Raw genomic sequence first — 23,016 nt, forward strand, 5'->3', positions numbered from 1 at the left:
TTCCACTCAGAACCCACGGCCTGGGAAACAGCCCGGTTTCCCGCTATCCCGCCCGCCCCCGCAGATGGGTTGGAAAGCAGGCAACCTTGCCTTTGCCTGGCATCCAGGCCCCGACATTCATCTCTGTCCATTTCAAGGCTTCCGAGCCTGCGCCGTATATAACCAAGTACTGGGCCCCAGGGGAGAGCTAGGCGGCCCGCTCTAGGTGTGTTTCATCCACGACTCTTGGGCAAATCCATTACTAGGGCTTCCATCAAGAGCCTAATTTGCGACTGGTTCAGAAACCGGAGCCAGAGCTTCCTTTGGGCAGGGAAGGCCGGCGGCAGCGGGGGTGGGGCGGGCTGGGCGCGGCGCCTGCGAGGATTACGGTGGAGCTGTGGACCGCGGCGCCGCTCGCCTCGGCTGCAGCCATTGCGCCGCCAAGCATCCCACATTCAACAGGAGGAGCCCGCGGGAGAGGAACCCCGAGCACCTCGCGCCGCAGCCGCCGCAGCCCGTGCGCCCCGCGCCCCGCGCGCCATGGCCAAGGAAGGCGTGGAGAAGGCGGAGGAGACGGAGCAGATGATCGAGAAGGAGCCAAGCAAGGAGCCGGCGGAGGGCGGCGGCAGCGATGGCTCGCATCGCCTCGGGGATGCTCAGGAGATGCGCGCCGTGGTGCTGGCCGGCTTCGGCGGGCTCAACAAGCTGCGGCTCTCCAGGAAGGCCATGCCCGAGCCGCAGGACGGCGAGATCAAGATCCGCGTCAAAGCCTGGTCCAGTATCCGTGCCTTTCTCGCTCACTCGCTCTTTGCGCTCGGGGATCCGGGGGGAGGTGGGAGAGCCTCGGCGGGGGACGCTGCCCTGGGGAGCCTCTGCGGGCTTCCCCTTCGCGCTCCCGCCGGGGCGCACAGAGCCTCCCCGAGGCCAGTGACCCACCGAGTGGCAGAGTGGGTGCCGAGGGTGGCATTCCTTCCCGGAGCCAGATATAAAGTGCCCGGGAGGATGGTGGAGTCAGCACCCTGGGTCTGGAAAAATGTGCCGCGGGAGTTCTCTGTCCTGTAGGACAGCTCAGCACAGGGGTGGGGATGCGAGAGGTTGATGGTAAACCTGGTTAAATATACTAATAATGGTGCGCTTACTGGGTGCCAGCCGCCGATTTTAGAGTTTTACATGTGCGATCCTATTTAATACTTCCTGGGACCGAGCGAGTTGGGCACCGTCATCGTTTACCCTTCCTTACAGGTGAGAAAACCGCCGCTCAGAGCCAGTGATTTGCCCAAGACCGCTCAGCCGCTACTAAGTGGCATGGCAGGGATTTGACACCCTTTTTAACCTCTGTGCTGTTGTCCTGATGAGGAGGCGGAGTTGGGTGCAAGTCTCTTCCCACTCCACCCCCACTCCCCTGCGCACTTCCCTCCTTGTGGCCTGGTATGTGGAAAGGAACTGGGAAGCAAGACAGTTAGGTACTTAGTGTCTAAACTGAGTGAGGGGTGGACGCCAGGGCTCAAGCCCACCCCTCCCCTTGCCCACACGCCTGGTGTTTCTCTAAGGGGGTAAAATCTTGATCAGTTTCCTTCCAACTCCTGCTCTCATCTCAGAAGGAGCCCAGCCCTCCAAGAGGCCCTCCATTCCCCCTTCCTCCTGGGGAAACTTCCTGGACCGTGCCTGTTGAGACACACACGGCACGGCACGATGTGTGTGTAAGCCCCTGTGGGTGAACGCCCTGCGGGATCATTGCTAGGAGGCTTATGGGGAAGATCAGCGGACCCAACCCTGCAGCCGCCTGAAGCTTGTAAGTGGAACTGTTTTCTCAGAGAGATGAGCCTAGCCCTTCCCATAGCTACCTCTTGAAGCCTCCAACACACACTGCTTCGAAAGCAGCAGCCAGCGCAGGTTTCCCAAGCAAGATCAGAAACCCCAAATTGGGACCTAATCAAGAGACAAAAAAAAAATTGCAAAGATCTCCCTTCCCTTCTCCTCTTGAGAGTAGAAGCAGGCATGATTTGCCAGCTTAGAAGCCAGCCGTGGGAGCAGTGGACTCTGATGTCTGGCTGGCTCCTCACATATCCTGCTGGTCTGTTTTGACTCTGAACACCACTCTGAGGCCTCTCTGGGGAATTCAGGGTAAGAAAGAGGCTTTTGCAAATGGGGAGATCCTATCTGGTTCTTTTTGTTAACTCTTACAGAACCAAGTTAATCCATCCTAAAAGCAGTGCTTAATATCTTCCATTTTCACCAACAAACACCCCATGTCTAGCACAGTGCCTGGCCCTCTGTCCTGATGAGCTGTCATTAGGCGAATGGATGGACGAAAGAGCTGGAAGGGGGTTGTGGAGTCATCAATTTTCTTCACTTGCTGGTGAAAGACTTTCTGCCTAGCACAATTTAAACCAGACACTGATGACTCTCCCTTCTTAACCATGGCATAAAAATGTCATATGTATACACACACAGGCATTTATATATATATATATACATAAAACGATTACGTGTGTGTGTGTGTGTGTGTTTGTAATTTATGACTCTTCATCCAAATTGAAAATGGTGTTCCAGGACTCCTATGTCAGAGTAGGTATGTTGTGGCTACTTTTTAAAGAAAAGAGTATCTGCAATGCAAATTGGTCTTCTGCATTCAGTAGCCTTATACTAACTGCATAAATGCTATAAAAACTGAAGCATTTTGAGATAATAAATGTCACAATGAAAGCCAAGAGATTGATTTTCAAGGCCAAACACACAAATCTGTTCTTCAGAGGAGCTGTACACATACCCCACAATCCCCCCACACAATGGAATCACTAAAGCCCCCCACCTCTGTTGTCCAGTTGTTCAGAAAGCCACCCAGCCAGACATGGGGGTGCCCATGGAACAGAATTGGAAAGGGCCCCGATTGATTTTTTTTTTTTTTTTTGCCGAGCTGGAAGCAGAGCTATTGAGTTTTGCAAGAGAGGATTGGAATAGCTTGTGAAGATGGCTCTCTGGGCACTTCCTCCTCCACTGGGCTAGGATTGGCTGGCTAGAGATGCCCATTGATTGTAAGTTTTAGCCTTGAGATCCAGGATGACTCACTGGTATTTTTATGAATCAACTGATGGCCTCATGGATGAAGGTCCCCTTTTATCTGCTCTCTATTTTTAATGGAAACCTTTTATCATAAATAGGATATGCTCTTTGCTTGGAACGAAAGCATAGTACATCTGAACCTGTATCAGACAGACTTGGAATGAGGGCTTAAGTTGGGTACTCTATAAATTTTGTGCAAATGGAAGAGAAGCAGCAGGAAGAAATACATATTTCATTTCAGTTATCCCTCTCATTGACGGACCGATGACAGAATTATTTTTCCTATGTTGCAGAAGAATAAGTTGAGGTTTGGGGCTGTCGGGTAATTGCCAAAAATATCACACAAGCAGCAGAATTAGAATTTGAATCTGCCTCTTCTCAAAGCTCTGATGTTTTTCTTTTATTCCATTTAGCTTCCCTTGGTAGAAAAGTCACAAGAAATGTGATTTGTCTGTCTGGACCTTTTGGCCTGTATGATTGCTTTCCCTCGTTTCTTCAATAAATTCAACTGCTTTGTTGTTTCTATGCATGGCTTAAGGGAACTTCCGCTCTGGCTATTCCCAGAGTAAGATGGCTTTCTTAAATGCAGTGCAAAACATCACCACTGGGGGCAGTGGTGGGGGTCAGAGGGATAGTCTTCCATCTAAAGAAGAGCAGTTTGATGGGACCCACTTCATCAATTATCCATCAAATAGTTCACACAGCAGGAGATGTAAGTGATCAAGTATCAAGAGTGTATGACCTTTGAAGAAAGACCAACCCGGATATAGGTGTGGGCCTTGTATCCTCCTCTCCGTGTGACCTTGGTGGGTGTGTCTTGATGTCTTCAAGCTTCCTGGGCTTCCTCTGCACAGTGGGGATAAGATGAACCTTGCGGTGGCATTGAGAGGACAGACACAACATGGACCTGAGTCAGCACTCAGTAAGCAGAGTTACCTCACTGTGACCGTTGCCATCGGTGTTGTCATGTCTAGACCTCTGTGACGTGCCTTTTGGTGATCAGACAACGTGGAGGCCCTCCTTCCATCAGGTCTATCCTGTAGGTGATGTCCTGTCACATCAGTGGGCGGATGCCAGACTTCTTAGACCCGAGTCCCAGCTCTGCTGCCTGCTAGCCACACGCCATAGGTCTGACTCCTTGGAGGCAGGGCCTGACACAGGGATCCATTTTCGAGTAGTTTACTGAGTATTTTCGGGACAGTGGGGAGCAAGGAAAACAGGTTGGGGTGGAGGAGAGCGCTCAGCAGGGATGTGGTCTCAGGGGGACCCCGTCACAGAGGCAGCAAGGAGCAGGAAGCCCTGTGTGTCATTGGATGGGGGCTGCTTCGTGAGTGGGCAGGGGATCTCTCAAGCAGAGGTGGCTTGTATTTGATGGAGCAAACTTCTCAAGGGAAGAGGACAGCTCTGAGCCATGAGCAGCCAACACTCCAGCAGTTGGGATCTGGGTGAGGCACGAACAACTCCTCCTGGTTGACGTTGCCCTGTTGCTTACCTCCTCTGCACTTGAGCATCCTGGTCTATAAATAGCGATGATCATAGCGCCTCGTTCCTTAGTGTGTAAAGAAGCTTAAACGAGGCACAGCATTAAGACCTTTATGATGCTGCCTGGCGGGTAGCAAGGGGTGGATAAATGATAGCTATTATTATCTAAACTATTATTCTTGGTTGCCATAGATACCCCATATAGTTTATCACTGGAACTGGAACTCTTTTGAAAGTGAAAGGGGCACTATGAAAAAATTACTGTGGGGTTCCAGGAGCAAACTGGAGCTGCCCTGGACAAACTTGGGTGTGAGGGCCCCCAACTGAGAAGGATCAGATTTGCGCCTTTGCCGCCGTCAGTCTGATCAACAGAGGAGTGTCTCGTGGACAGGGGCTGGTAGGATTTGAGGCCAGCTCGGGGTCTCCAGGTTGGGCTGCAGGAATGTATTTAAGTGGCCATTAACAAGCCTTGTCTAGTTGGTGGTACAAATTGGCTTGTGGTGGAAAGGCACTAATGGATTGGGGACATTTATTTTCCCAGAGTGATTTACGGTGAGAGGCCATATGAAACTGCTGGAAAGAGACCAACTGGATGAAAAATGGTTCCAGCAGTCCTGGCTCCATTGGCTGATCTGAAAATGGGCTGAGGGCGGCCGCACTAGAAGAAAGGCATCAGATTGGTGGGAGTCTAATGTGTCACAAGGGGACAATCGACTGGAGATGGGGAAGGAACAGGCATTTACTTAGCAGTGGTTACACACCAGGAACGGAGTGGCCTGCGCGACTCTGGGTTTCATTTCATCCTAATGGCGTCTCGAGATCAGTATGACATCTCCACTTGAAACTGGTGCTGAGATATCAGGACCACAGACTGCTGAGGGGAAGACTAGGGGAGAAGCCAAGCTGCCTTGTTCCCAGGTGCCTTATATTTGGGAGACAGGGGATCAGAAGATAAAGACACAAAAGGGCAAGAGAAAGGCAGAGACAGATGATGAGCATCGAGCACAGACTGACCCAGAGACAGGCACATGAGAAAACACCATGAACACATTTGGCCAATTTCAAATAGAATGGAAAAGACTAAAGATTGCATACAGCCATCTTGCCTGTCCCCCAAAATGGTCATCCTGTTTCTACACCACATCCATTTTCCCTCTAGTTCTGAGGCATGGGATGCTTTGGGGACCCACTGAGGATGGAGATGGTGTGGCCCAGTGTTAACCAGAATATTCATGCTCATCAGCATGGTCACCACTCCTTGGACCCCTCAAGATACTGGGGTGCCTTCCTCTCCCTCCTTTGCTTGACTGGGCCATAGCTACCCTGGCAACTCCACTGTGAGATGTCCCCAAACAACACTGCATTGAATTGTCACTAATAAGGTTGATGCAGTGAAATGTAGCCAGTGACATTCCCTGTGTTTATTCAAATAAGCACATGGAGTCCCTGAGGCTCAGTGGCACAGATCCCTGTAAAACCGAGAAATTGCTCAGAGAACCCCCCATACCCAAGCCGGGAGCCACTCTGATATGAATCCCTCCGTGTTTGGTACAGGTATCAGGATTTGAGGGGAAACACTGACTCTGTGCTGTGTCCTATTTGAGCCTCCTTTGATGATGAGAAGATGGAGCTGCCAGCTCAGAGTCTTTCTTATTTACTGAAGTTTTCCTTTTCTCACTAGCTGCTGATGAGGGCTAGAGATGGTGATGTTTGCTCTCTACCCAATAAGGGAAGGGATTTCTTGCTCTCACTTCAATTCAAGGAGGCAAAGAAACCCAGACTCAGTGGGTCTTCTATCTCAGGTGAAAAAAATACACCTTTTCCTCATATTCAAACTCACTGTTTAGACTTAGCCATCTTGCCCTCTTGAGACTTTTGTGATCTATCATTAAAGAGACCTGTATCTTTTCTCCTTTCTGTATCCCTTCTCCCTCTCTGTATATCTTTAAATATTTCTCTCTCCCTCCCAATTTTTCCATTATGCTGGTTAAAAAAAAAATATGACCAGCAAAGAATTCCCAATAACAGAAGCATTAATTGGTAAAATTTATAGTGGGTGAAAAAAATTAAGAAATTAAAATTTGTTGTCATAATATTTTATGTAGCATAGGATTCATCCAAGTAGGAATAACTTCAGTAAAATTAAAATGAAGTAAATTGCAGAGAGCTCGACAATACTATTAGTAAATTGCAAATACTCAACAATATCATTTAGAATACTTTGAACACTCATGTTGCCATGATTCTGATTTTTTTTGTAGTTGCTATATCTTCAGGATTAAAAAAAAATGGGGGGTGTCAAAGTTACAGAATTAAAACCAACCTTGGATCTAGATGTAAGTACCTGAAGGAAGAACAGGCTTGAAGATGGATATGTGCATTTAGAAACGGTCCACTCATTCAGCCTTTAGAAAGGACACTCAGAGGTGGCCACCAGTCTGCTTTGGTAAGGAAGCAAGAGAGGGTGGGTATAGAGCTGTCTATTTTGGAGGGTTGCTTGGTCTTCATTTTCAGGGAGCCATGGGTCAGAATTTAGCTCTGCCCATTAGGCAAGTTACTTAGCTTTCTAAGCCTTGTTTTTACTTATAAAATGGAGACAAAACCCTATAGAAGATCTGACATATTGTAGGTTCCCATCAGCAACAGCCAGGTTTTAATGACCCAGGCACTCATCGGAAGCCCTTGGCAGGTGGCTCTTGACAGGCAGAAGGAGTGAGGACGGTGTCCCACCCGCCCCACTCTCAGCTTGCAGAGTCTTTGCAGTGACAACGCCGAGTGTGCACATCAGCTTCGTATCTGATCCTCACACCCCGTGAGGTGTGTGGCACAGGAATTATCACTCCCATTTCTAGGAGAGGAAACTGGGACTCAGAGATTAAGCAGAGATTGTGAGAAGCTGCAGTGACTTGGGTTTAGACCCTGACCCAAACTCACTGCTGTGCCACCTTCAGCAAAGAGCACTTTCCACTCACCCGGGGAATAACGTAGTAACGCCTACTTTTAAGAACTTTTATGAAGATGAGCCGAGCACCCGTGAAAGCCCCGAGAGGGTCCCGTGTAGTGAATGTTTAATTAAGTTCATTTTCCTTTCTATGTCACTCAAGTGACAAAAGACAGAACCAAGACTTGAAGTGGCATCTCCTGGTTCTGAGCCCAGCTGTTGTCCCATCAGTCTACCTTGGCATCAGGGACTAGGGTGCTGGCTTCTGAATCTCATTCCCAGGATTGAGCATCTTCTTGGACTGATCTACTGTTGCCATCACGCCAGTCCTGGGCACACCCATCCATGGTGGGGACAGGGGTTTCTCTGACACCCGGGTATGTGTAGGTGCCACTCCGGCCTTGGGAGTTTGGCTCACTCCTATTTGAAGGGACCAAAAATCCCATGACCTTTGGGCATATCACTGACCTTCAACCCTGACAACAGAGCTCACTCAGCCATAGAGAAGTAGCACCCCATTACCCCCAAGTTCTTGGTTCTTCGCTTTTCTCAGATGGATCCTTTTTTTTGACATCTTGGCATTTGTCAGAGAAGAAAAAGTTTAATTAGAAGCAAGAAGAGACTCTTCATCATAGGAAAGGGCAGCAGGCATGTAATCTCAAATTAGTTTGATTCCTCTGTGTGTGATCTCATACAGGAAATCGGTTGAAGCCATGCTATTAAAATAAGTGAATTTTATGTTTGAAGGCCCTGGAGACAAAATAGATGTGCCAGCGACAGGAGCTGTTTCATCTCAAATGTATTATTTTCTTCATAAGACTATGCACTTGGCTTCCTTCTTCAATCTCCTTTTGCCAGTGACTCCTGACCCTTGAGCGGAGCCTCATCCCCAGCACTGTCTGGAGCCAGGGATATGCTGAAGAGTACTTACCCAGACAGAACCCCCTCTGTGAGCTAAAGCAATGGGTCCTTTTATTTTTATTTTTTGGTACCAAGGATTTACTCCAGGGACACTTGACCACTGAGCCACATCTCCAGCCCTATTTTGTATTTTATTTAGAGACAGGGTCTCACGGAGTTGCTTAGCCCCTCGCTTTTGCTGAGGCTGGCTTTGAACTCATGATCCTCCTGTCTCACCTTCCAGAGCTGCTGGAATTAAAAGTGTGTGCCACCACGCCCAGGGTGGCTCTTCTTACTGTTGACTTCTCTAAATGACTGTGGTCCCCAGAGCTCAACACAGGATATTTATCTCCTATGCAAGAAATGATAATGGTTCATTTCTTGAACTGGTGCTGAGTATACACCCAAACTGTATGGGAGCTTCTTGGCTATAAAAGAGTTAATATTTGAGGTGAAACAGGCATGGATTCAAATCCTGGCTCTCATGGCTTTAGCATTCTGTATAATCTTGCAGGAATGATTTAGTTTTCTGAATCCTCAGTTTCCTCATCTGTCATGTGGGCATAATGATAATACCTCTGGGGTAAGTTTGTGTGTGAGGAGAAAAAAAAGGTAACGAACTCAAAGTGCCCAGCAATGATGCTGACGTGTTTAACATTGGTTGATGAATGAAGTCTGTGTCACATACTGTGTGTCTGATAGACATTATTGTGGGGAGACGATGCTGAGGCACAGGACATTAGAGAGACCACCCATACTTGATAAAACTTTCTGAATGGAGTCCACTGTTCAGACTCCATGACTCCCCCAAGGGTAAAATACCCTAACATCACAAGCATCATGGACAGGATGTGCTACTCTGTCGTGACATAGACAAGAAATCAAGATAATGCCTGCAGGAACAACAGAAAAAGTGAAAAGTGGAACCAGGATATTCTGTGCTCCTACTGTGTGCCTGGAACTAGATCAAGCTTAGAAATCTTCCGGGGGAGATTGTTCATTGCTCCCTGCCCTCTCCCTCTCTTTAAATTTCAGCCATACTAGCTATCATAACGCATTTGTCCCTGAACTTCTAGACTTTCCAACAACTTCCCTCTTAGCTTCCCTCTTTCATCCTCTCTCTTCTTCTGGGTTAGCTCGCACACTCCTATGTGTGCCAAGGAGCTTCCTTCTTAGGACTGAGAAAGATAGCAGCCTTTACCTCTGGTGGCCTCGTTTTAGCAAACCTCAGTGCAGAGACAAAACTTTGCTCCTAATTTCCATATTTCAAGGAAGGAATCTGATTGGCCCTTTGTGGATCACATCCCAGCTTCTGGAGTTTTCCCTTTCCAACCAAGGGAATGAAGAGCTGAGGTTGACCACGTGTGTGTCTCCTGCTTCCTACTCTGGCCTGAGAGAGCAGAGGCATCATGATTGACAGCCCAACAGGAACAAAGGTGTGTGTGGAGCTCATTTCCTATCCTAGGATCTTACATTTCTCAGTGCAAAGTCATTGAATTTCATTAAGTAACACAGGCACTGTTTTAAATGTCGAGGCCATCGTCTTTTAGATCTCTGTGGTGATCTTGGAAATTCTGGAAACGTTATCATCAGTGGACTGTTGATGCTAAGCACGGTGCTTGGTTAACAGTAAGCACTCCCTAAGTGTTCACAGGATGAGTAAGTCCATTGCCGGGGGCTTTCTCCATATAGTGCATATGACCTTCCGGATCTAACAAGTGGCCATTCGAGTGAGAGTGACCTCAAGGTCCCCTCCCCATCTCAACAACTTTCTCCAACAAGAAACCTCAACCTCTCCAGCATTTTTCCCCAGTAAGAAGCCGCCCTCTCCCAAGACCTGCAGCCTGCAGGTCTTTGAGTGAGCGAGCCCTTGGAAGAGCAAACACCAAGGAGCCGGCCTTCAGGCACTCAGTCCATCTCTTCTAACACAGCCCGTTCGCCCGCAGCCAGACACCCCCTCTCTGTGCTCTGTAATAACTGCTTTCCCTCGGCCGGGACCGCAGGTCTCGGATTCCCAAGATGCGCTGTAATTTTCTCCTTGTTGACATCTGGCTCCACCAAGTGCTGGAGGCCAGGGCTCTCAGCAAACACCCACTGTGCCTCTTCTGATGACTGTCATTCCAAGAACACTCGCCCCAGCTCTCCCACCCGGCTCCCACCTGGGGACCTTGGGTCCCTCCCGCTTGGATGCTACAACACAATTTTAAAACCAACAGCATTTCCCCGACTCTGCCCCAGGCCCCCCAGCCTCCCTCCAGCACCTCCAGAGAGTGGGAGGCAATTCTGAGGGCATGCTCAGAGGTCTTTAGAAACACAGGCTCCTGGTTCCCATTGATTCTGAGTCTTTCCGCTCGCCCTGTTCTGATATCCCCGTTTTTTTCTCCACACAGGATGGAGTCAGACTCCACCTGTCTGAGGTCAATTTAAGGATGTTCTTATCACCAACTTGTACATTATTAGCATCATAATAGCCCGAGCAAGAACGCCTTGGGTATATAAGGGTTTCGAACACATCCTTACGAGAACCAACATTTTACAGATGAAGACATGGGATCAGACAGGTAGGAGGACTTCAGATCACACAGCTAAGTATGTAACAATGAATCCCACCATTATGTGTAATGATAATGGACCAATAAAAAGCATGGGAAAGAAAGATCACATAGCTAATAAGACAGAGAGCTGGGATTTGAGTCAGAGTGTGTCTTCCCAGCAGTGGCTACACCTTCATTAAAAAAAAAAAAAAACAATTGGGGGGCTGGGGATGTGGCTCAAGCGGTAGCGCGCTCGCCTGGCATGCGTGCGGCCCGAGTTCGATCCTCAGCACCACGTACAAAGATGTTGTGTCCGCCGAAAATGAAAAAATAAATATTAAAAAACTCTCTTAAAAAATTTTTTTAAAAATATATCTTCTTTTCACTGTTCTGTCCTAGACACAAACCCCTGGAGTGGGAAGATAGCCTGAGAGATGGCAAATATTACATTCAGTAATTTAATTTCTCACCGTACATGCACACAATACCATTTGCCCAGAAGGCAGAAGAAGGAGGATCACAAGTTTCAAGTCCAGCCTGAACAGTTTAGCAAGGTTCTGTCTCAATTAAAAAACAAAAAGGACTGGGGATGTAGTTCAATGGTAACGCACCCCTGGATTCAAATCCCCGGTTCCTAGTGGGGAGAGTATCAGAATCTGATTTTTTTCATGTTGCCATAGACTTCTTCACCCAAGCTTATGTTCTTAAACCTACTCTTCCCTTTAGGGTGGGTTCCGTTGTTCCTAGGAGACTTGGCTGCTCTTCACGCACACACGTGTGTGGTAGGCAGCTCCCGGCCCAGGCGGTGTGAGTCCCGTGATCCCCAGGAGCTCTGATGAGACCTTCAGCAGTGCACATGCCATAGCCCTTTCTCTTCCCAGCACAGTCACCCTTCATCTTTAAACAGGGATCTATCGATTTATAGACATTCTTTTTTTTTTTTAAAAAAAGAAGGAACCCATGTCTAGGATCAGAAAAAAAAAATTGCTTTTCATTTATGTATGCTGTGCCTAACTCAATCAGCGAATGGGGAGCTATTAAACCCACCATTGCTATGATTGGTGGGATTAATTTTGCAGTTGGCGTCTCTTTAACATCCCAGCTAAATTCACCAGCATTGTTCAAACTGGGGGCCTGTGGCTCAAAGTCGTGCAGTCAGAACTGGGGATGTATCACACAGCCATGGAGAGGCCACCTTCCTGAGATGGTCTTTTCAGGTTCAAGATCTGATCACAGAGGAACAATAGTCAGGGCCTTTGGAACTTCTACTTCATAGGGAATAAATAGCAAAGGCATTTGTCATGCTGCAGTCCTCTTTGAGACTCTGTCTCTGTCCTCAGCCAACAACACTATGGAGAGCTTCTCTCCTTTCCTGCACTCTTAGGACAATGGTGTTTCTGGTTCTTGGTCTTTTTTCCTCTTGTTTCCCTAAGGTAGCTGGAGGAGAAATCCAAATTCTGCATTTTTTGAAAAGTACCGTCAAACCGTGGAGCCTTTAGAAGACATAAAAGCTGGGTTCCTGAGCGCTAGAGAGAATTTCTCAAATATGTTTTCCTACATTCATCCCTCCAGACCTTCTCCCCTGCTCTCCTCCAGCTCTCCCAGGCTTTCAAATCTTGTATCTTTGTTCACCTTTCATATTTATTTCTTACCTTCCAGGAGTAAATCTTTGCTCTCTCCAAAGCACAGCAATCAAGCAGCTCTGGGACCTTCTCAGTTCTCTTTCCATTACCCCAGTGCACATGATGCTGCCAGCCCCGTGAGACTGAGAGAAAATCCTTCTAGGAAGGTGGAGGAAGGGGAGCGCTCAGTCACTCCTAGGCGTTTTCCTATGTGCTTCTCCAGCAGAGGAACACTGTTTGCCGGCCCCTCTGTGCCCTGTCCAAGCATGGAATGTGGAAACATAGGTGTCTAGTGGTGCTTCTAATCTAGAGGGAAGACAGTAGGAGTGATTCTGCTACTGTCACCTTCTTAGGCTAATTCAGTTAGATTCCAATTGGCCAAAAATTAAAGTTTAGTCCTTAGTGACACTAACCCATTGCCAGCATTCAGTACCCACACGTGGCCGGTGGCTGCCATATTGGATGAATGCTGAACGTTTCCATCATCACAGAATGTTCCATTGCACATTGTTGTAGTCTTCAACGCCCCCCCTTTCCCCTAGAGAAACAACTGTTTTACAAACCATTATTTTTTATCAATTGCAATGTCTTAAGAAATAACATTCACATTATAGCAAAAATGGACTGTTTCTCCATGATGATCCTGCCCCCTCTGTGGCTGAATGGAAAAATCAAGCTGAGGTCACTCTGTACTGTCTTTCTTCCTCCATGGAGAGGTGGGCTGGAGCTGGAGAGTCAGGGAATGGGAGCAAAGGACACATTTGTTCCTAGAGAATTCTTTCCTGATCGCAGTAAAGTGACTTAGTAACTACTGTCTCTGTGCTAGCTCTGACCCTTAAATGGCCTCCTCTTGTGGAACTGTCTTAGTGTGTAATCATTTATTTGCTGATCTCTGAACTCTGGGAAGCACAGATGGCATCATCTCTGTTGTAACATCACTGCCCAACCAAGCCCCCAAACACAGAGGGTCTGTTGAATTTAAGTCGGATGAGATTGCATGTTCTGTGCAGCCAATCACTGCCAAGTGCCCATTTGAAATCAATGCCTTGGTCACCATCAACATGGAGCGTAGAGATGCTAACCTTGTCAGGAGCCAGCAAAGGTTGGTTTTGGCATCAGGGAGAGCTTGTGTTGGACCTGCCTGTACTAGGCTTTTCTGTTTCTGTTGAAAACTGACTCTAGATGTTCATATTCTACATACGTCTACTTGGCTATTTCGTTCTGTGTTGGAAATACTACTGAAGTGTGTCTTGAATATTAATTTGGACATAAGATCTGAATATATTTCCTTTCTCAGACACAGTAGCAACAGAGGATTTGTACAACCATTTCCCAAACTATATTACCCTCATTACCACTGCATCTGTTATGGAGAAAGGGATTTGGGTGGGGGCAACAACAGCAGTATTTACTTAGTAAGTAAAGATTATGAGGAAGCCTCAAACGCATCAGAGAATTTCCTATGTCTTACATGGATGCGAGATTGTTTTTATTTAAATGTAGTGGCTAGGGAGGGTGTGCAGGGTTAGGAGGGAACCAGTGTCAAGGGCCACGGACCAGCAATGGGCAGAAGGGGGTCAGGGCACCCTTAACACATTCTTTCTGCCCTGGGATGGAACCGGGTGACTTCTCTATCCTGCCATCTATCCAGGGCACTCTGTCTGTCTTCAAATAAGATGCTGTATGAGATTTGCACATAAGGTACTTTTGGTTTGGACCCTGAGTGTTTTCCTTTCAAAGCAGATTGTTCTGTAGACTTGAGATAACAAAACGGGTGCTCGAACAAACCAACAAAGAGAAAGCAAAGCTTGTGAACGAACGTATTTTCTGAGATCAATCAATGCCTATTTCCATAGGCATTTTCAAGGTATCAGTTGAGATGAAGAAACAGAAACAGAAGCTACGGTTCTCAGGATATGAGGAAATGGATCAACTTCGGCTTCTCTGACCCCATATGGATTGGAGTCAAGTGCTTTGATGAACATATTACCAGCAAGACAAGAGCGGAATGAAGAAGGGCTCCCCTTATTTTCCCACTGCTTTTGCTTTGTCAAAGCCTCACATTGGGTCTGTTTGGTTCATCCCAGAGCTGGCAGAAGCTGTCACGAATGCCGGGGTCATTAATGCCCGCCTGCAGGAGGCTGGTGAAAGCTTCCCATTTGGAATTCGACCGTGTTTTCCCTGATGCCCACATCTCCCCCAGAATACTGTGACCTCAACTTTCCACAAACATGTAAAAAACCTGAACTGCGGGGTTTCATATATCTTTTCCCCAACAGTGTACCAATCCTGCAGGCATTCAGGTAATTCATCCACCTGCTAACGTTTTCCATTTTATTTTTCCTTAGTCCCTTCCTTGATTCCTTGAGTTCTTTAATTCCTTCATTTCTCTTTCATTCTTTCGGGTCTCTCTTTAAAGATCTCACGGTCTTCTTTGACTTCATACAATTTGTTGTAAGAAACGCTCGATCTTTCCTCCTCAGGGACCACCATGCAAAGGAACCCATAAATGTTCACTGTGAGTGACAAATATCTGTAGCCAGAAGAGAATAAAACCTCCAAAGGGGAAATCACACCACCACTCTTGTAGCAGGTGGTGGATGTACCCCCCAGAGTGTTATCTTAGGACCTCTATGCTTATTCTTCCAGTTACTGGGAGTGATGGCTATTGACAGCTCCCCCCCCTCCGTCCTCTCCTGAGGAGTTGCCCTCCACTTCAGGAAGCCTCCTTGTCCCAAACTGCATCCCTCCTTGGGTGCAGCCTCAACCCATCACCAGTTGATGGAGGGGTGCTAGTGCCTTTGCTTTGATTCAGAATCACTCAAGGGGCCATACTAGCCCAAGAAGCTTCCATGGATGAGCTGAAATCTCTTCATTAGTATATCAGAGCCTTCTATCTCTGCGTAGCCCAGCTTCCCTCCCGCTGATCTAAATACTGCTTCCTAGAACACTCCCTATCAGACCTGCATGCAGACCAGACTTTGTGTCTGTTTCCCAGGGAACCTGACCTTTAATGCCTTCTTTGTGTGATGATGTGATGACGAAGAAGATGATGATAATGGTGATGATGATGATGATGATGACAACGACAACAGCAGCTCATACTTCTGAGCACCTACTGTGTGCAAGTTACTCTGTCCAACATATATTGTCATCTTCAATCTGTGCCAACATCCCTAGGGTTTTTTGAGATGGAAAACACTGAGGCAGAAGGACTTGAGTCAAGCACCCCACTTGAGAAGGAGCCAAAAAGCCAAAGCTAAGGAGTAAACTTGGCTCTGATGGTTGCAGAGGACCAGTAGGACTATTCTTTTGGAAACTTTCTGGAGGTTAATGTTTTGACTTCGTGGTTCTATTGTATCTTAGCCACACTTCGTGGTCACCCAGGTACCACTTTGACCCATGATTGAACTCTTCACATCATGCTATAATCACCTTTTATGGTTTTGCTTTCCTGTGAGAATTTCAAATTTGTTAATCTGGGGTATTCAGTACCTAGGATACCGCTTGGTACACAGTAGGTGCTCAACGTGCTAGTTAAGTACAGAGGTGTGCATGGTGTGGATATGAGAGGGTCCCCCAAAGCTCCTGTGTTGTGCAGGAATATTCAGAGGTGAAATCATGAGATCGTGTGAGCTGTAACCTAAGCAGTAACCTAGTTTCGATGGACTAACAGGGTGGGAACTGTAGGTAGGTAAGGCATGGCTGGAGGAAATAGCCCACTGGTGGAGTATTCTGGAAGAATTCATCTTCCTTGTGGCCCCTTCCCCTCTCCCTCTCTCTGCCTCGTGCTTTCCATGAATCACAGAGGAGCACTCCTCCACCAGGCCTGTCTGCCATGATGTTCTGCCTCACCTTGGCTCCAGAGCCATGGATTCAGCCTACCATGAACTGAATCTCTGAAACTCTTGGCCCCAAATAAGCTTTTCCTCCTCTAAGTTGTCCTTGACAGGTATTTTGGTCCCAGGGATGAAAAACTGACTAAAAGAAGGTCTCATTTATGTAACTTGGGATACTTAGTGATGCTCTTTCAACAGGAAAGCAAAGTTCAGTAGCAGAGGACGGTTTTCAAGAGCACAGGTGCTGAATCTACATTGCTTAGGTTGACATAGTGACTTTGCAAACCTAGATGTGCCTTGATTTTGTTCTCGGTAAAGTAAGGATAGTATTGTTTGCCTCTTAGCATTGTTTATGGGTGACATAAAAATTAAATGATATCATGCCCATAAAACACTTAGCCTCATGCCTGATACCTACTGGTTGTAGAGGACCACCAGGGCTCTTCTTTTGTAAACACCTCGTAAATATCATACATTCAGTTGCTAGCCACAAATCAATTCCTTTTATCCCCATGCTCTACCATTAGGAAAACCGGTATGGGGTTTTTCAGATTTCTTCTGGCTTCTTGGGGCCTCTCTAAGAGTCGCAAGGTCCTGTGGAAGAGCCCTTTCAGGAAGGATCGAACCCTTCTTGAACATTTCTCCTCATGGGAGAAGCTGACATTGGGCCAGTAGTGGTCCTTCATGACCTCTACGGCAAGGAGAATATGTCTAAGCTTAAAGAGATGCTCAGATCTGGAGTTGGGAAATGCACATTTAGGAAAAAACAACATGCCCACACCATCATGAGGATCCCGACAGGCATCCAAAGGCTCAAGGGGAAGCCCCTCTGCTTGGACATTACTACTATGGAGGGTGGGAATTGATTGTCATTACCCACCAAGAGTCAGGCCTCAGGGTCTTTACTGAGTACTTATTATTTATTACACATGCATTCAACATGTCTTGGAGGTTATTTCATAGAATCATAAGAGCTCATGATCCGAAGAAATTTCAGATGTCAGCTAGCCTTATATTTTATATTTCCTCCATGACAACTTCTATAGAATTCATAAAACCCGCTTAGGAACCAGGAATGTGACAGCCAGTCCACTATTTTTATCAGCACTTTGGACGCAGAAGTCAATGGCATGATAACCACATTTTTCAGAGGATACAAATCCAAGAGGCAGAACCAACTTTTTGGATGAAAGAATTAGGATCCAAGAAATAGAAGGACAAATTAGAATGATGAATCTAACCTAATAAGACTACAGTTAACAAGATAAATATCCTCTTCTGGACTAGGACCAAAATGTTCAATTGCCCTCAAAGACACTGAGAGAGCTCTTCATTTTCATTTTTATATCTATCTAATGATCATCTATTAATATTTACCCTATCTCCTTCTAAAAAGGGCTTGAATTAGCTTAAGAAGAAATGATAGACCAGCTGGTCACCAAGCAGGGCCCCAGATCAACAGCCTCAGCATCACCTAGAAACTTTTTAGAAACGTAACACCTGGGACATCACCTCAGACCTAGAGTCAGGACTTGGAGGGAGAGCCCTACAATCTGGGTTTTGACTGTAATCTCAGCAGCTCAGGAGGTTGAGGCAGGAAGATGAAAAGTTCAAAGCCAGCCTCAGCAAAAATGAGGAGCTAAGCAACTCAGTGAGACTCTGTCTCTAAATACAATACAAAATAAGGCTGGGGATGTGGCTCACTGGTTAAGTGCCCCTGAGTTCAATCCTCAGTACCCACCCTGCAAAAATAAGCCTTTTGGGGAATTCTTGTGCACAGTAAATTTTGAAAACCATTGTAAGAGGTCATCAGATATTTAAATAGGAAATTCCAGAGGATGCAGAAGTTGCAGTGAGTGACAATTGAGCAAGCAGTAAGATGACAGAACAAATGTCATCACAGAACAAATTTATCAACACAAATTTGGCGCTGAGCATTCAAACAGCTAACACAAAGAAAAATTCATAACAGCGTATACACAAGACCAGGCCTGAAAGCTTCCTACAGCCAGCCTGTGTGCTAAGATTTGGGAAAAAATTCCCTCTGTCTTCATAAAGAAGTGAACACACATCGTAACACATGGTATGCTCAGCTGTATCCCTGCAGTAGTAAAAAATGGCTTAGGAAGGTTATTTCTCTGTAATCTGCATCTTAATTGGGCCAACGATGGGCCAAGATGGGATTTCTATTGAGAATAAGATCAACATGTATTTGGGGGTGCTCTGTTGATCTGTGTCCATAAACAAGTAAGTTAAAGGAAAAAGGGGATTTTTATCATTGTGGGTTTTTTGTTGTTGTTGTTATTTTGGTGGTTCTAGGGATTGAACCTAGGGCCTTGTGCATGTGAGGCAAGCACCCTACCAACTGTGATATGTCCCCATCTGGGGATATGGTCTGACAGTGTTTGGATCCCTATGGTTAGAGCTGAGGTTATTGACAACCTTTGATGAAAGAATAGAATAGAAAGAATCCCACAATTCTTTCCTGTGGGCAATCCCTGCCTTCCTTTCACCAGAATAAAAGAAAAGGACCTTCCCCATGGCCACTTGTCTCTTCTTTGGTAATCTCCTCCTTTGGATCCATTTTTATTTCAAGTTGGAATATTAATGAACTGTAGCTGGACTGCTTGGTATGTCATTCACTTATGCTATCTTTAAAGAAATAATTTATGTCTTCATATGAGATTATACGCATATAAAATTTCACATATCTCAAATGACAAGTTTGGGGCAAAGAATACACGTCAGAGTACTATGATTTATAAATCATAGATAGAGATAAGGGAATGACAGCCCAGGGGTCAGAAACACGAGCTGACAGTCATGTAGCCATGGCTCATCTTCTCAGTTCCGGTACCTACTCCGTGATCTTGGGCAAGGTGGACGTGAAAATGGTCCACATTTGGCATCTGACACGCAGCGTGGTCATGGTGGGAGCAGTGCTTGTTGACTTTGGCAGAACACAAAATGAGAACATTGAACTTCTTTCATGAGACATCATAGGTGACATCCCTCCCTTAACAAAAGGTACAAAGTACAAAGTGAGGATGCTGCGGCTAGATTTTGGCTCCTCCATGGAGCCTGAGCATCCGATTCAGACCCCCACAACCCTTCATCTCTGCACTTTGGTTCTGATAATGTTGTAAGCAGAACCCACAGAATAAAGGCCCATCTAGCAAACAGCGCAGAGCACAGGGAGGGCTTCAGAAACTTTGCCATGGCCCTGGCTGATGGGCAGCAGAACAGAGGCTGAAACCCATGCCCCTACATCACATTCGTTCACCAGTTTTTCTTGGTCTTCTTGCCCCTGACTCTTAAAATTTTTGAATTTAGTAACATTTGATTTACCTCCATTTGAGATTTCACCGTGTCATGGAATGCACAATAGCAAGGATCTGAAGACTCTGACTCAAGTTTCGGCTTTGTCACGTACTAATTGTGCTGCCTTTAGCAAGTCACTCATCTTCTGCGGGTCTTAGTGTTCACGCCTTAATTCGAACAATAACATCTGCACCTGTTGCTTTTCTGGAGTCATTACAAAGTTTAATGAGATTTGTACGAAAGCTTCTTGTAAGCTGTGCTCTTCTATGCAAATGTGAGAAAGTGTTATTTATTAGGAGGACTGACCCCCCCCACCCCGATTTCCCTGTGTCTTCTGCCACATGCCTGCAGATTCCTCCTCCTTTTTAGAATCCTCCCCTTCCCCAAGGGTCCTTTTCTCAAATTTTTGCCTTTACTCCTTCAGGATGCTTCATCTCAATAATAACTCTTTATAAATAGCCTCTGACTAATAGTGTAACAGAAGAAGAAAAATAAAAGTCTTATTAATTAAAATCATACCAATCTTTGAGAAATATGGGATCACCTAGCAGAACATTATGCCAAGTACTATCCAATGCTATTTTGTTTGCATTGATCTCAAATGTTCAAGAGTTGTATACAAATTAAGCAAGAGAGGTGTCTGAAGATTACCCCCACATGCTCCTGAGTCACTAGATGTAGTCATGGCCACCCCCGGAAGTTTTCAGCTAAAAATCAAATTATCTTAGCGAATACTGGAAACTGTCACTGTGGAGGTGGAGAGCTTGACAGACTCCTGTGTTTTTCTGTTGTGGTGGGAAAATGAACCATTTGATCTCTGTGTAAGCCTATAGGCTTTGTTGTCTGTGTGACCTTGGCTTAATATTGCTAAACATTGTTACTTATTTTGTTTGGAAAAAAAAAAAGTTAACAATGTCCCAATGGAGTATTGGAGGTAATTGAATTATGGTACTTTGGTTTATTTCTTCTAATCCATGCAAAGAGATTCCATGGTAAAGACACATGTATTAAAAGGAGACAGAGGGCAGGAGGCACAATGGAGCTGGCCTCACCAAGGCCAGGGCTGGACTTTCCCATTCTAGGTCACTCCACAGTGGAAGTTGGCCACTTGTCCCCCATACAGCTGTAGGGTGGACTGTGACCTCTTGTGTTTTTCCTTAAGTTTAGTTTCTCCTCCTACTGGCTTTGGCCCTTTGGTTTCCCCAACGCTCAGGTCAGCTAAGTCCCTCCAGTTCAATTCTGTCATCCAACATCCTTTGTGTGACTAAGTTGTTCTCTTACTGTGCGTTTCTCCATTCCTAGCTTTGGAGAGATCACCCAGTTCTGGGACCAGTAGAAGATTGTTGTGTAGGGGGTCAAGTTTACACTGGGCTTGGGTTCAGATCCCGACCTGAGCATTTTCTGAAGATGTGACCTTAAGCACATCTTAAGATGAAGGTTGACAGAGTAGGGAGGAAGAGTAGGAAAAAAAAAAAGATTAAACAGAGACATGAGATGGGAGGGAAAGGGAGAGAAAAGGGAAATTGCATGGAAATGGAGGGAGACCCTCATTGCTATACAAAATTACGTATAAGAGGTTGTGAGGGGAATGGGAAAATAAACAAGAAGAGAAATGAAATACAGTAGATGGGGTAGAGAGAGAAGATGGGAGGGAAGGGGAGGGGGGATAGTAGGGGATAGGAAAGGTAGCAGAATACAACAATTACTAATTGAGCATTATGTAAAATTGTGGATGTGTAACCGACATGATTCTGCAATCTGCATTTGGGGTAAAATTGGGAGTTCATAACCCACTTCAATCTAATGTATGAAATATGATATGTCAAGAGCTTTGTAATGTTGTGAACAACGATTAAAAAAAAAAAGATGAAGGTTGCTTCATCTGTGTGCTTGGGCTTCCTCATCTGAAAAATGGGCTCGCTGATTCAGAATTCACAGGAGTATTATTGATTCCTAAATATCAAAAGTAAAGTCCTGGGCACAGTTTCTGCCACAAACTAACCCTTCAGCAAATGCCAGCTGTAGTGAGGAGAAAGGCACCTGATGGGGGTCTGATACAACCTTACCAATCATTCGCCTCCTTCCTTGGTGTTGAAGCAGATGGCACGGTCCCATCCCCATCTCTCAGAATATGCCTGCTTCTTAAAAACAGGTGGCATTCACCAAGATCTGGTGGAGCTGCCCAACACTTGATTAATCAAGGCCACAGGAAGCCACTGGCTTCTATCAAGTTAGCCTTAGGCCTCTTCCAGGAGACTAAGTGGCTGGCTGGCTGTTTCCAGCCACCAGAAGCAGCTCATGCTGATGGTGTTAAGAGGGCCCAACTGGGCAGCGTGATGCCCTAGGGTGAAGCCTTCTCCAGGGGAGGCCGTATTTGCAGACCTGTGAAGTGATTTCTTCTGACATTTCCGCATCAGGAGGGGAAGCCCCAAGATTTCACATGAGGGAAAACACAGGGAGCTAAAGTAGGCATGGGAAGAGATGGAGTGTTTGCTTTGGGCCACAGAAATTCCTTGGGTTGTTCTGCAGTGACGCTTTATAGAAAGGGGCGGGTTCACAGCACTGAGGGTGACAGGTAGCCAAAGGCTGTCCAGCTCGGAAAGGGTTTCCAGCCGTTTTTAACAGGACACAGCTCCTGCCTCCTTCAGGGCTGCTGTGCATCTCAAGGCTCCCACTGTGCACCCTGACTGTGCGGGGCTACATGCGTCCCTCCCTTCTTTTTCACAGCCCTGGAAGCAGGGGCTGCCACACCCTCATTTTACCGATGGGAAGCCGAAGCACAGGGAGGCTGAGCTGCTTTCCCAGGTTCATGGTCACGTGGGTTGAAGTGGTCGAGTCGGGAATTGTACTCTGTTCTTCCAGGTTGTTTACTAGAGAATATTTTGGTGCATAAATGACCTAAATAATTTTTCGCCACCAAAGTAGGGCCTTTGTAAGTCCACATGTGCATTTCAGAAATATATGTGTGACAAAGGAATTCGTGTTTAACCTGGGAGGGCAAAGTTTTGAATATGGATGGCGATTTCTTCATCCAGCAGACGTTACTTAGGTATCAACTTTACTGATTATTCAGGGCCCACTCTGTGCCAGGTGCTCTGGAAGCCAAGCAATACAAGGTCTGCAGCTGCTTTCAAGGGGGCACCCTTAGGAGAGGTGCCAGCTAAGGCAGCCTGTGAAACTTGCAGATTCACTCTCAGCAAGACTTTGAGACAGTGGTGGCTTTGAACCCACCCTTAAAGCCATCCTTCTTGCCTTTATCCATTCTGTGTGGATGAGATCAGTGAGCAAGGACAGGTAGGTAGGATTGGATGCTTTCCTCCCGAGAGAACAGGGAA

General features: G+C 46.3%; 1 protein-coding gene across 1 annotated transcript in view; it reads left to right on the forward strand.

The window, feature by feature from the left end:
* Window positions 1-374: 374 nt before the first annotated feature.
* Vat1l (vesicle amine transport 1 like) overlaps window positions 375-23,016 on the forward strand; it is a 140,188-nt gene continuing 117,546 nt past the window's right edge. The window contains exon 1 of the mRNA XM_005318452.4: window positions 375-752. Within this exon, the coding sequence (XP_005318509.2) occupies window positions 520-752 (233 nt within the window). The 5' untranslated portion in view covers window positions 375-519. The remainder of the gene's footprint in view (window positions 753-23,016) is intronic.

Source organism: Ictidomys tridecemlineatus, chromosome 15 (assembly GCF_052094955.1).
Source record: "Ictidomys tridecemlineatus isolate mIctTri1 chromosome 15, mIctTri1.hap1, whole genome shotgun sequence".
NCBI lineage: Eukaryota > Metazoa > Chordata > Mammalia > Rodentia > Sciuridae > Ictidomys > Ictidomys tridecemlineatus.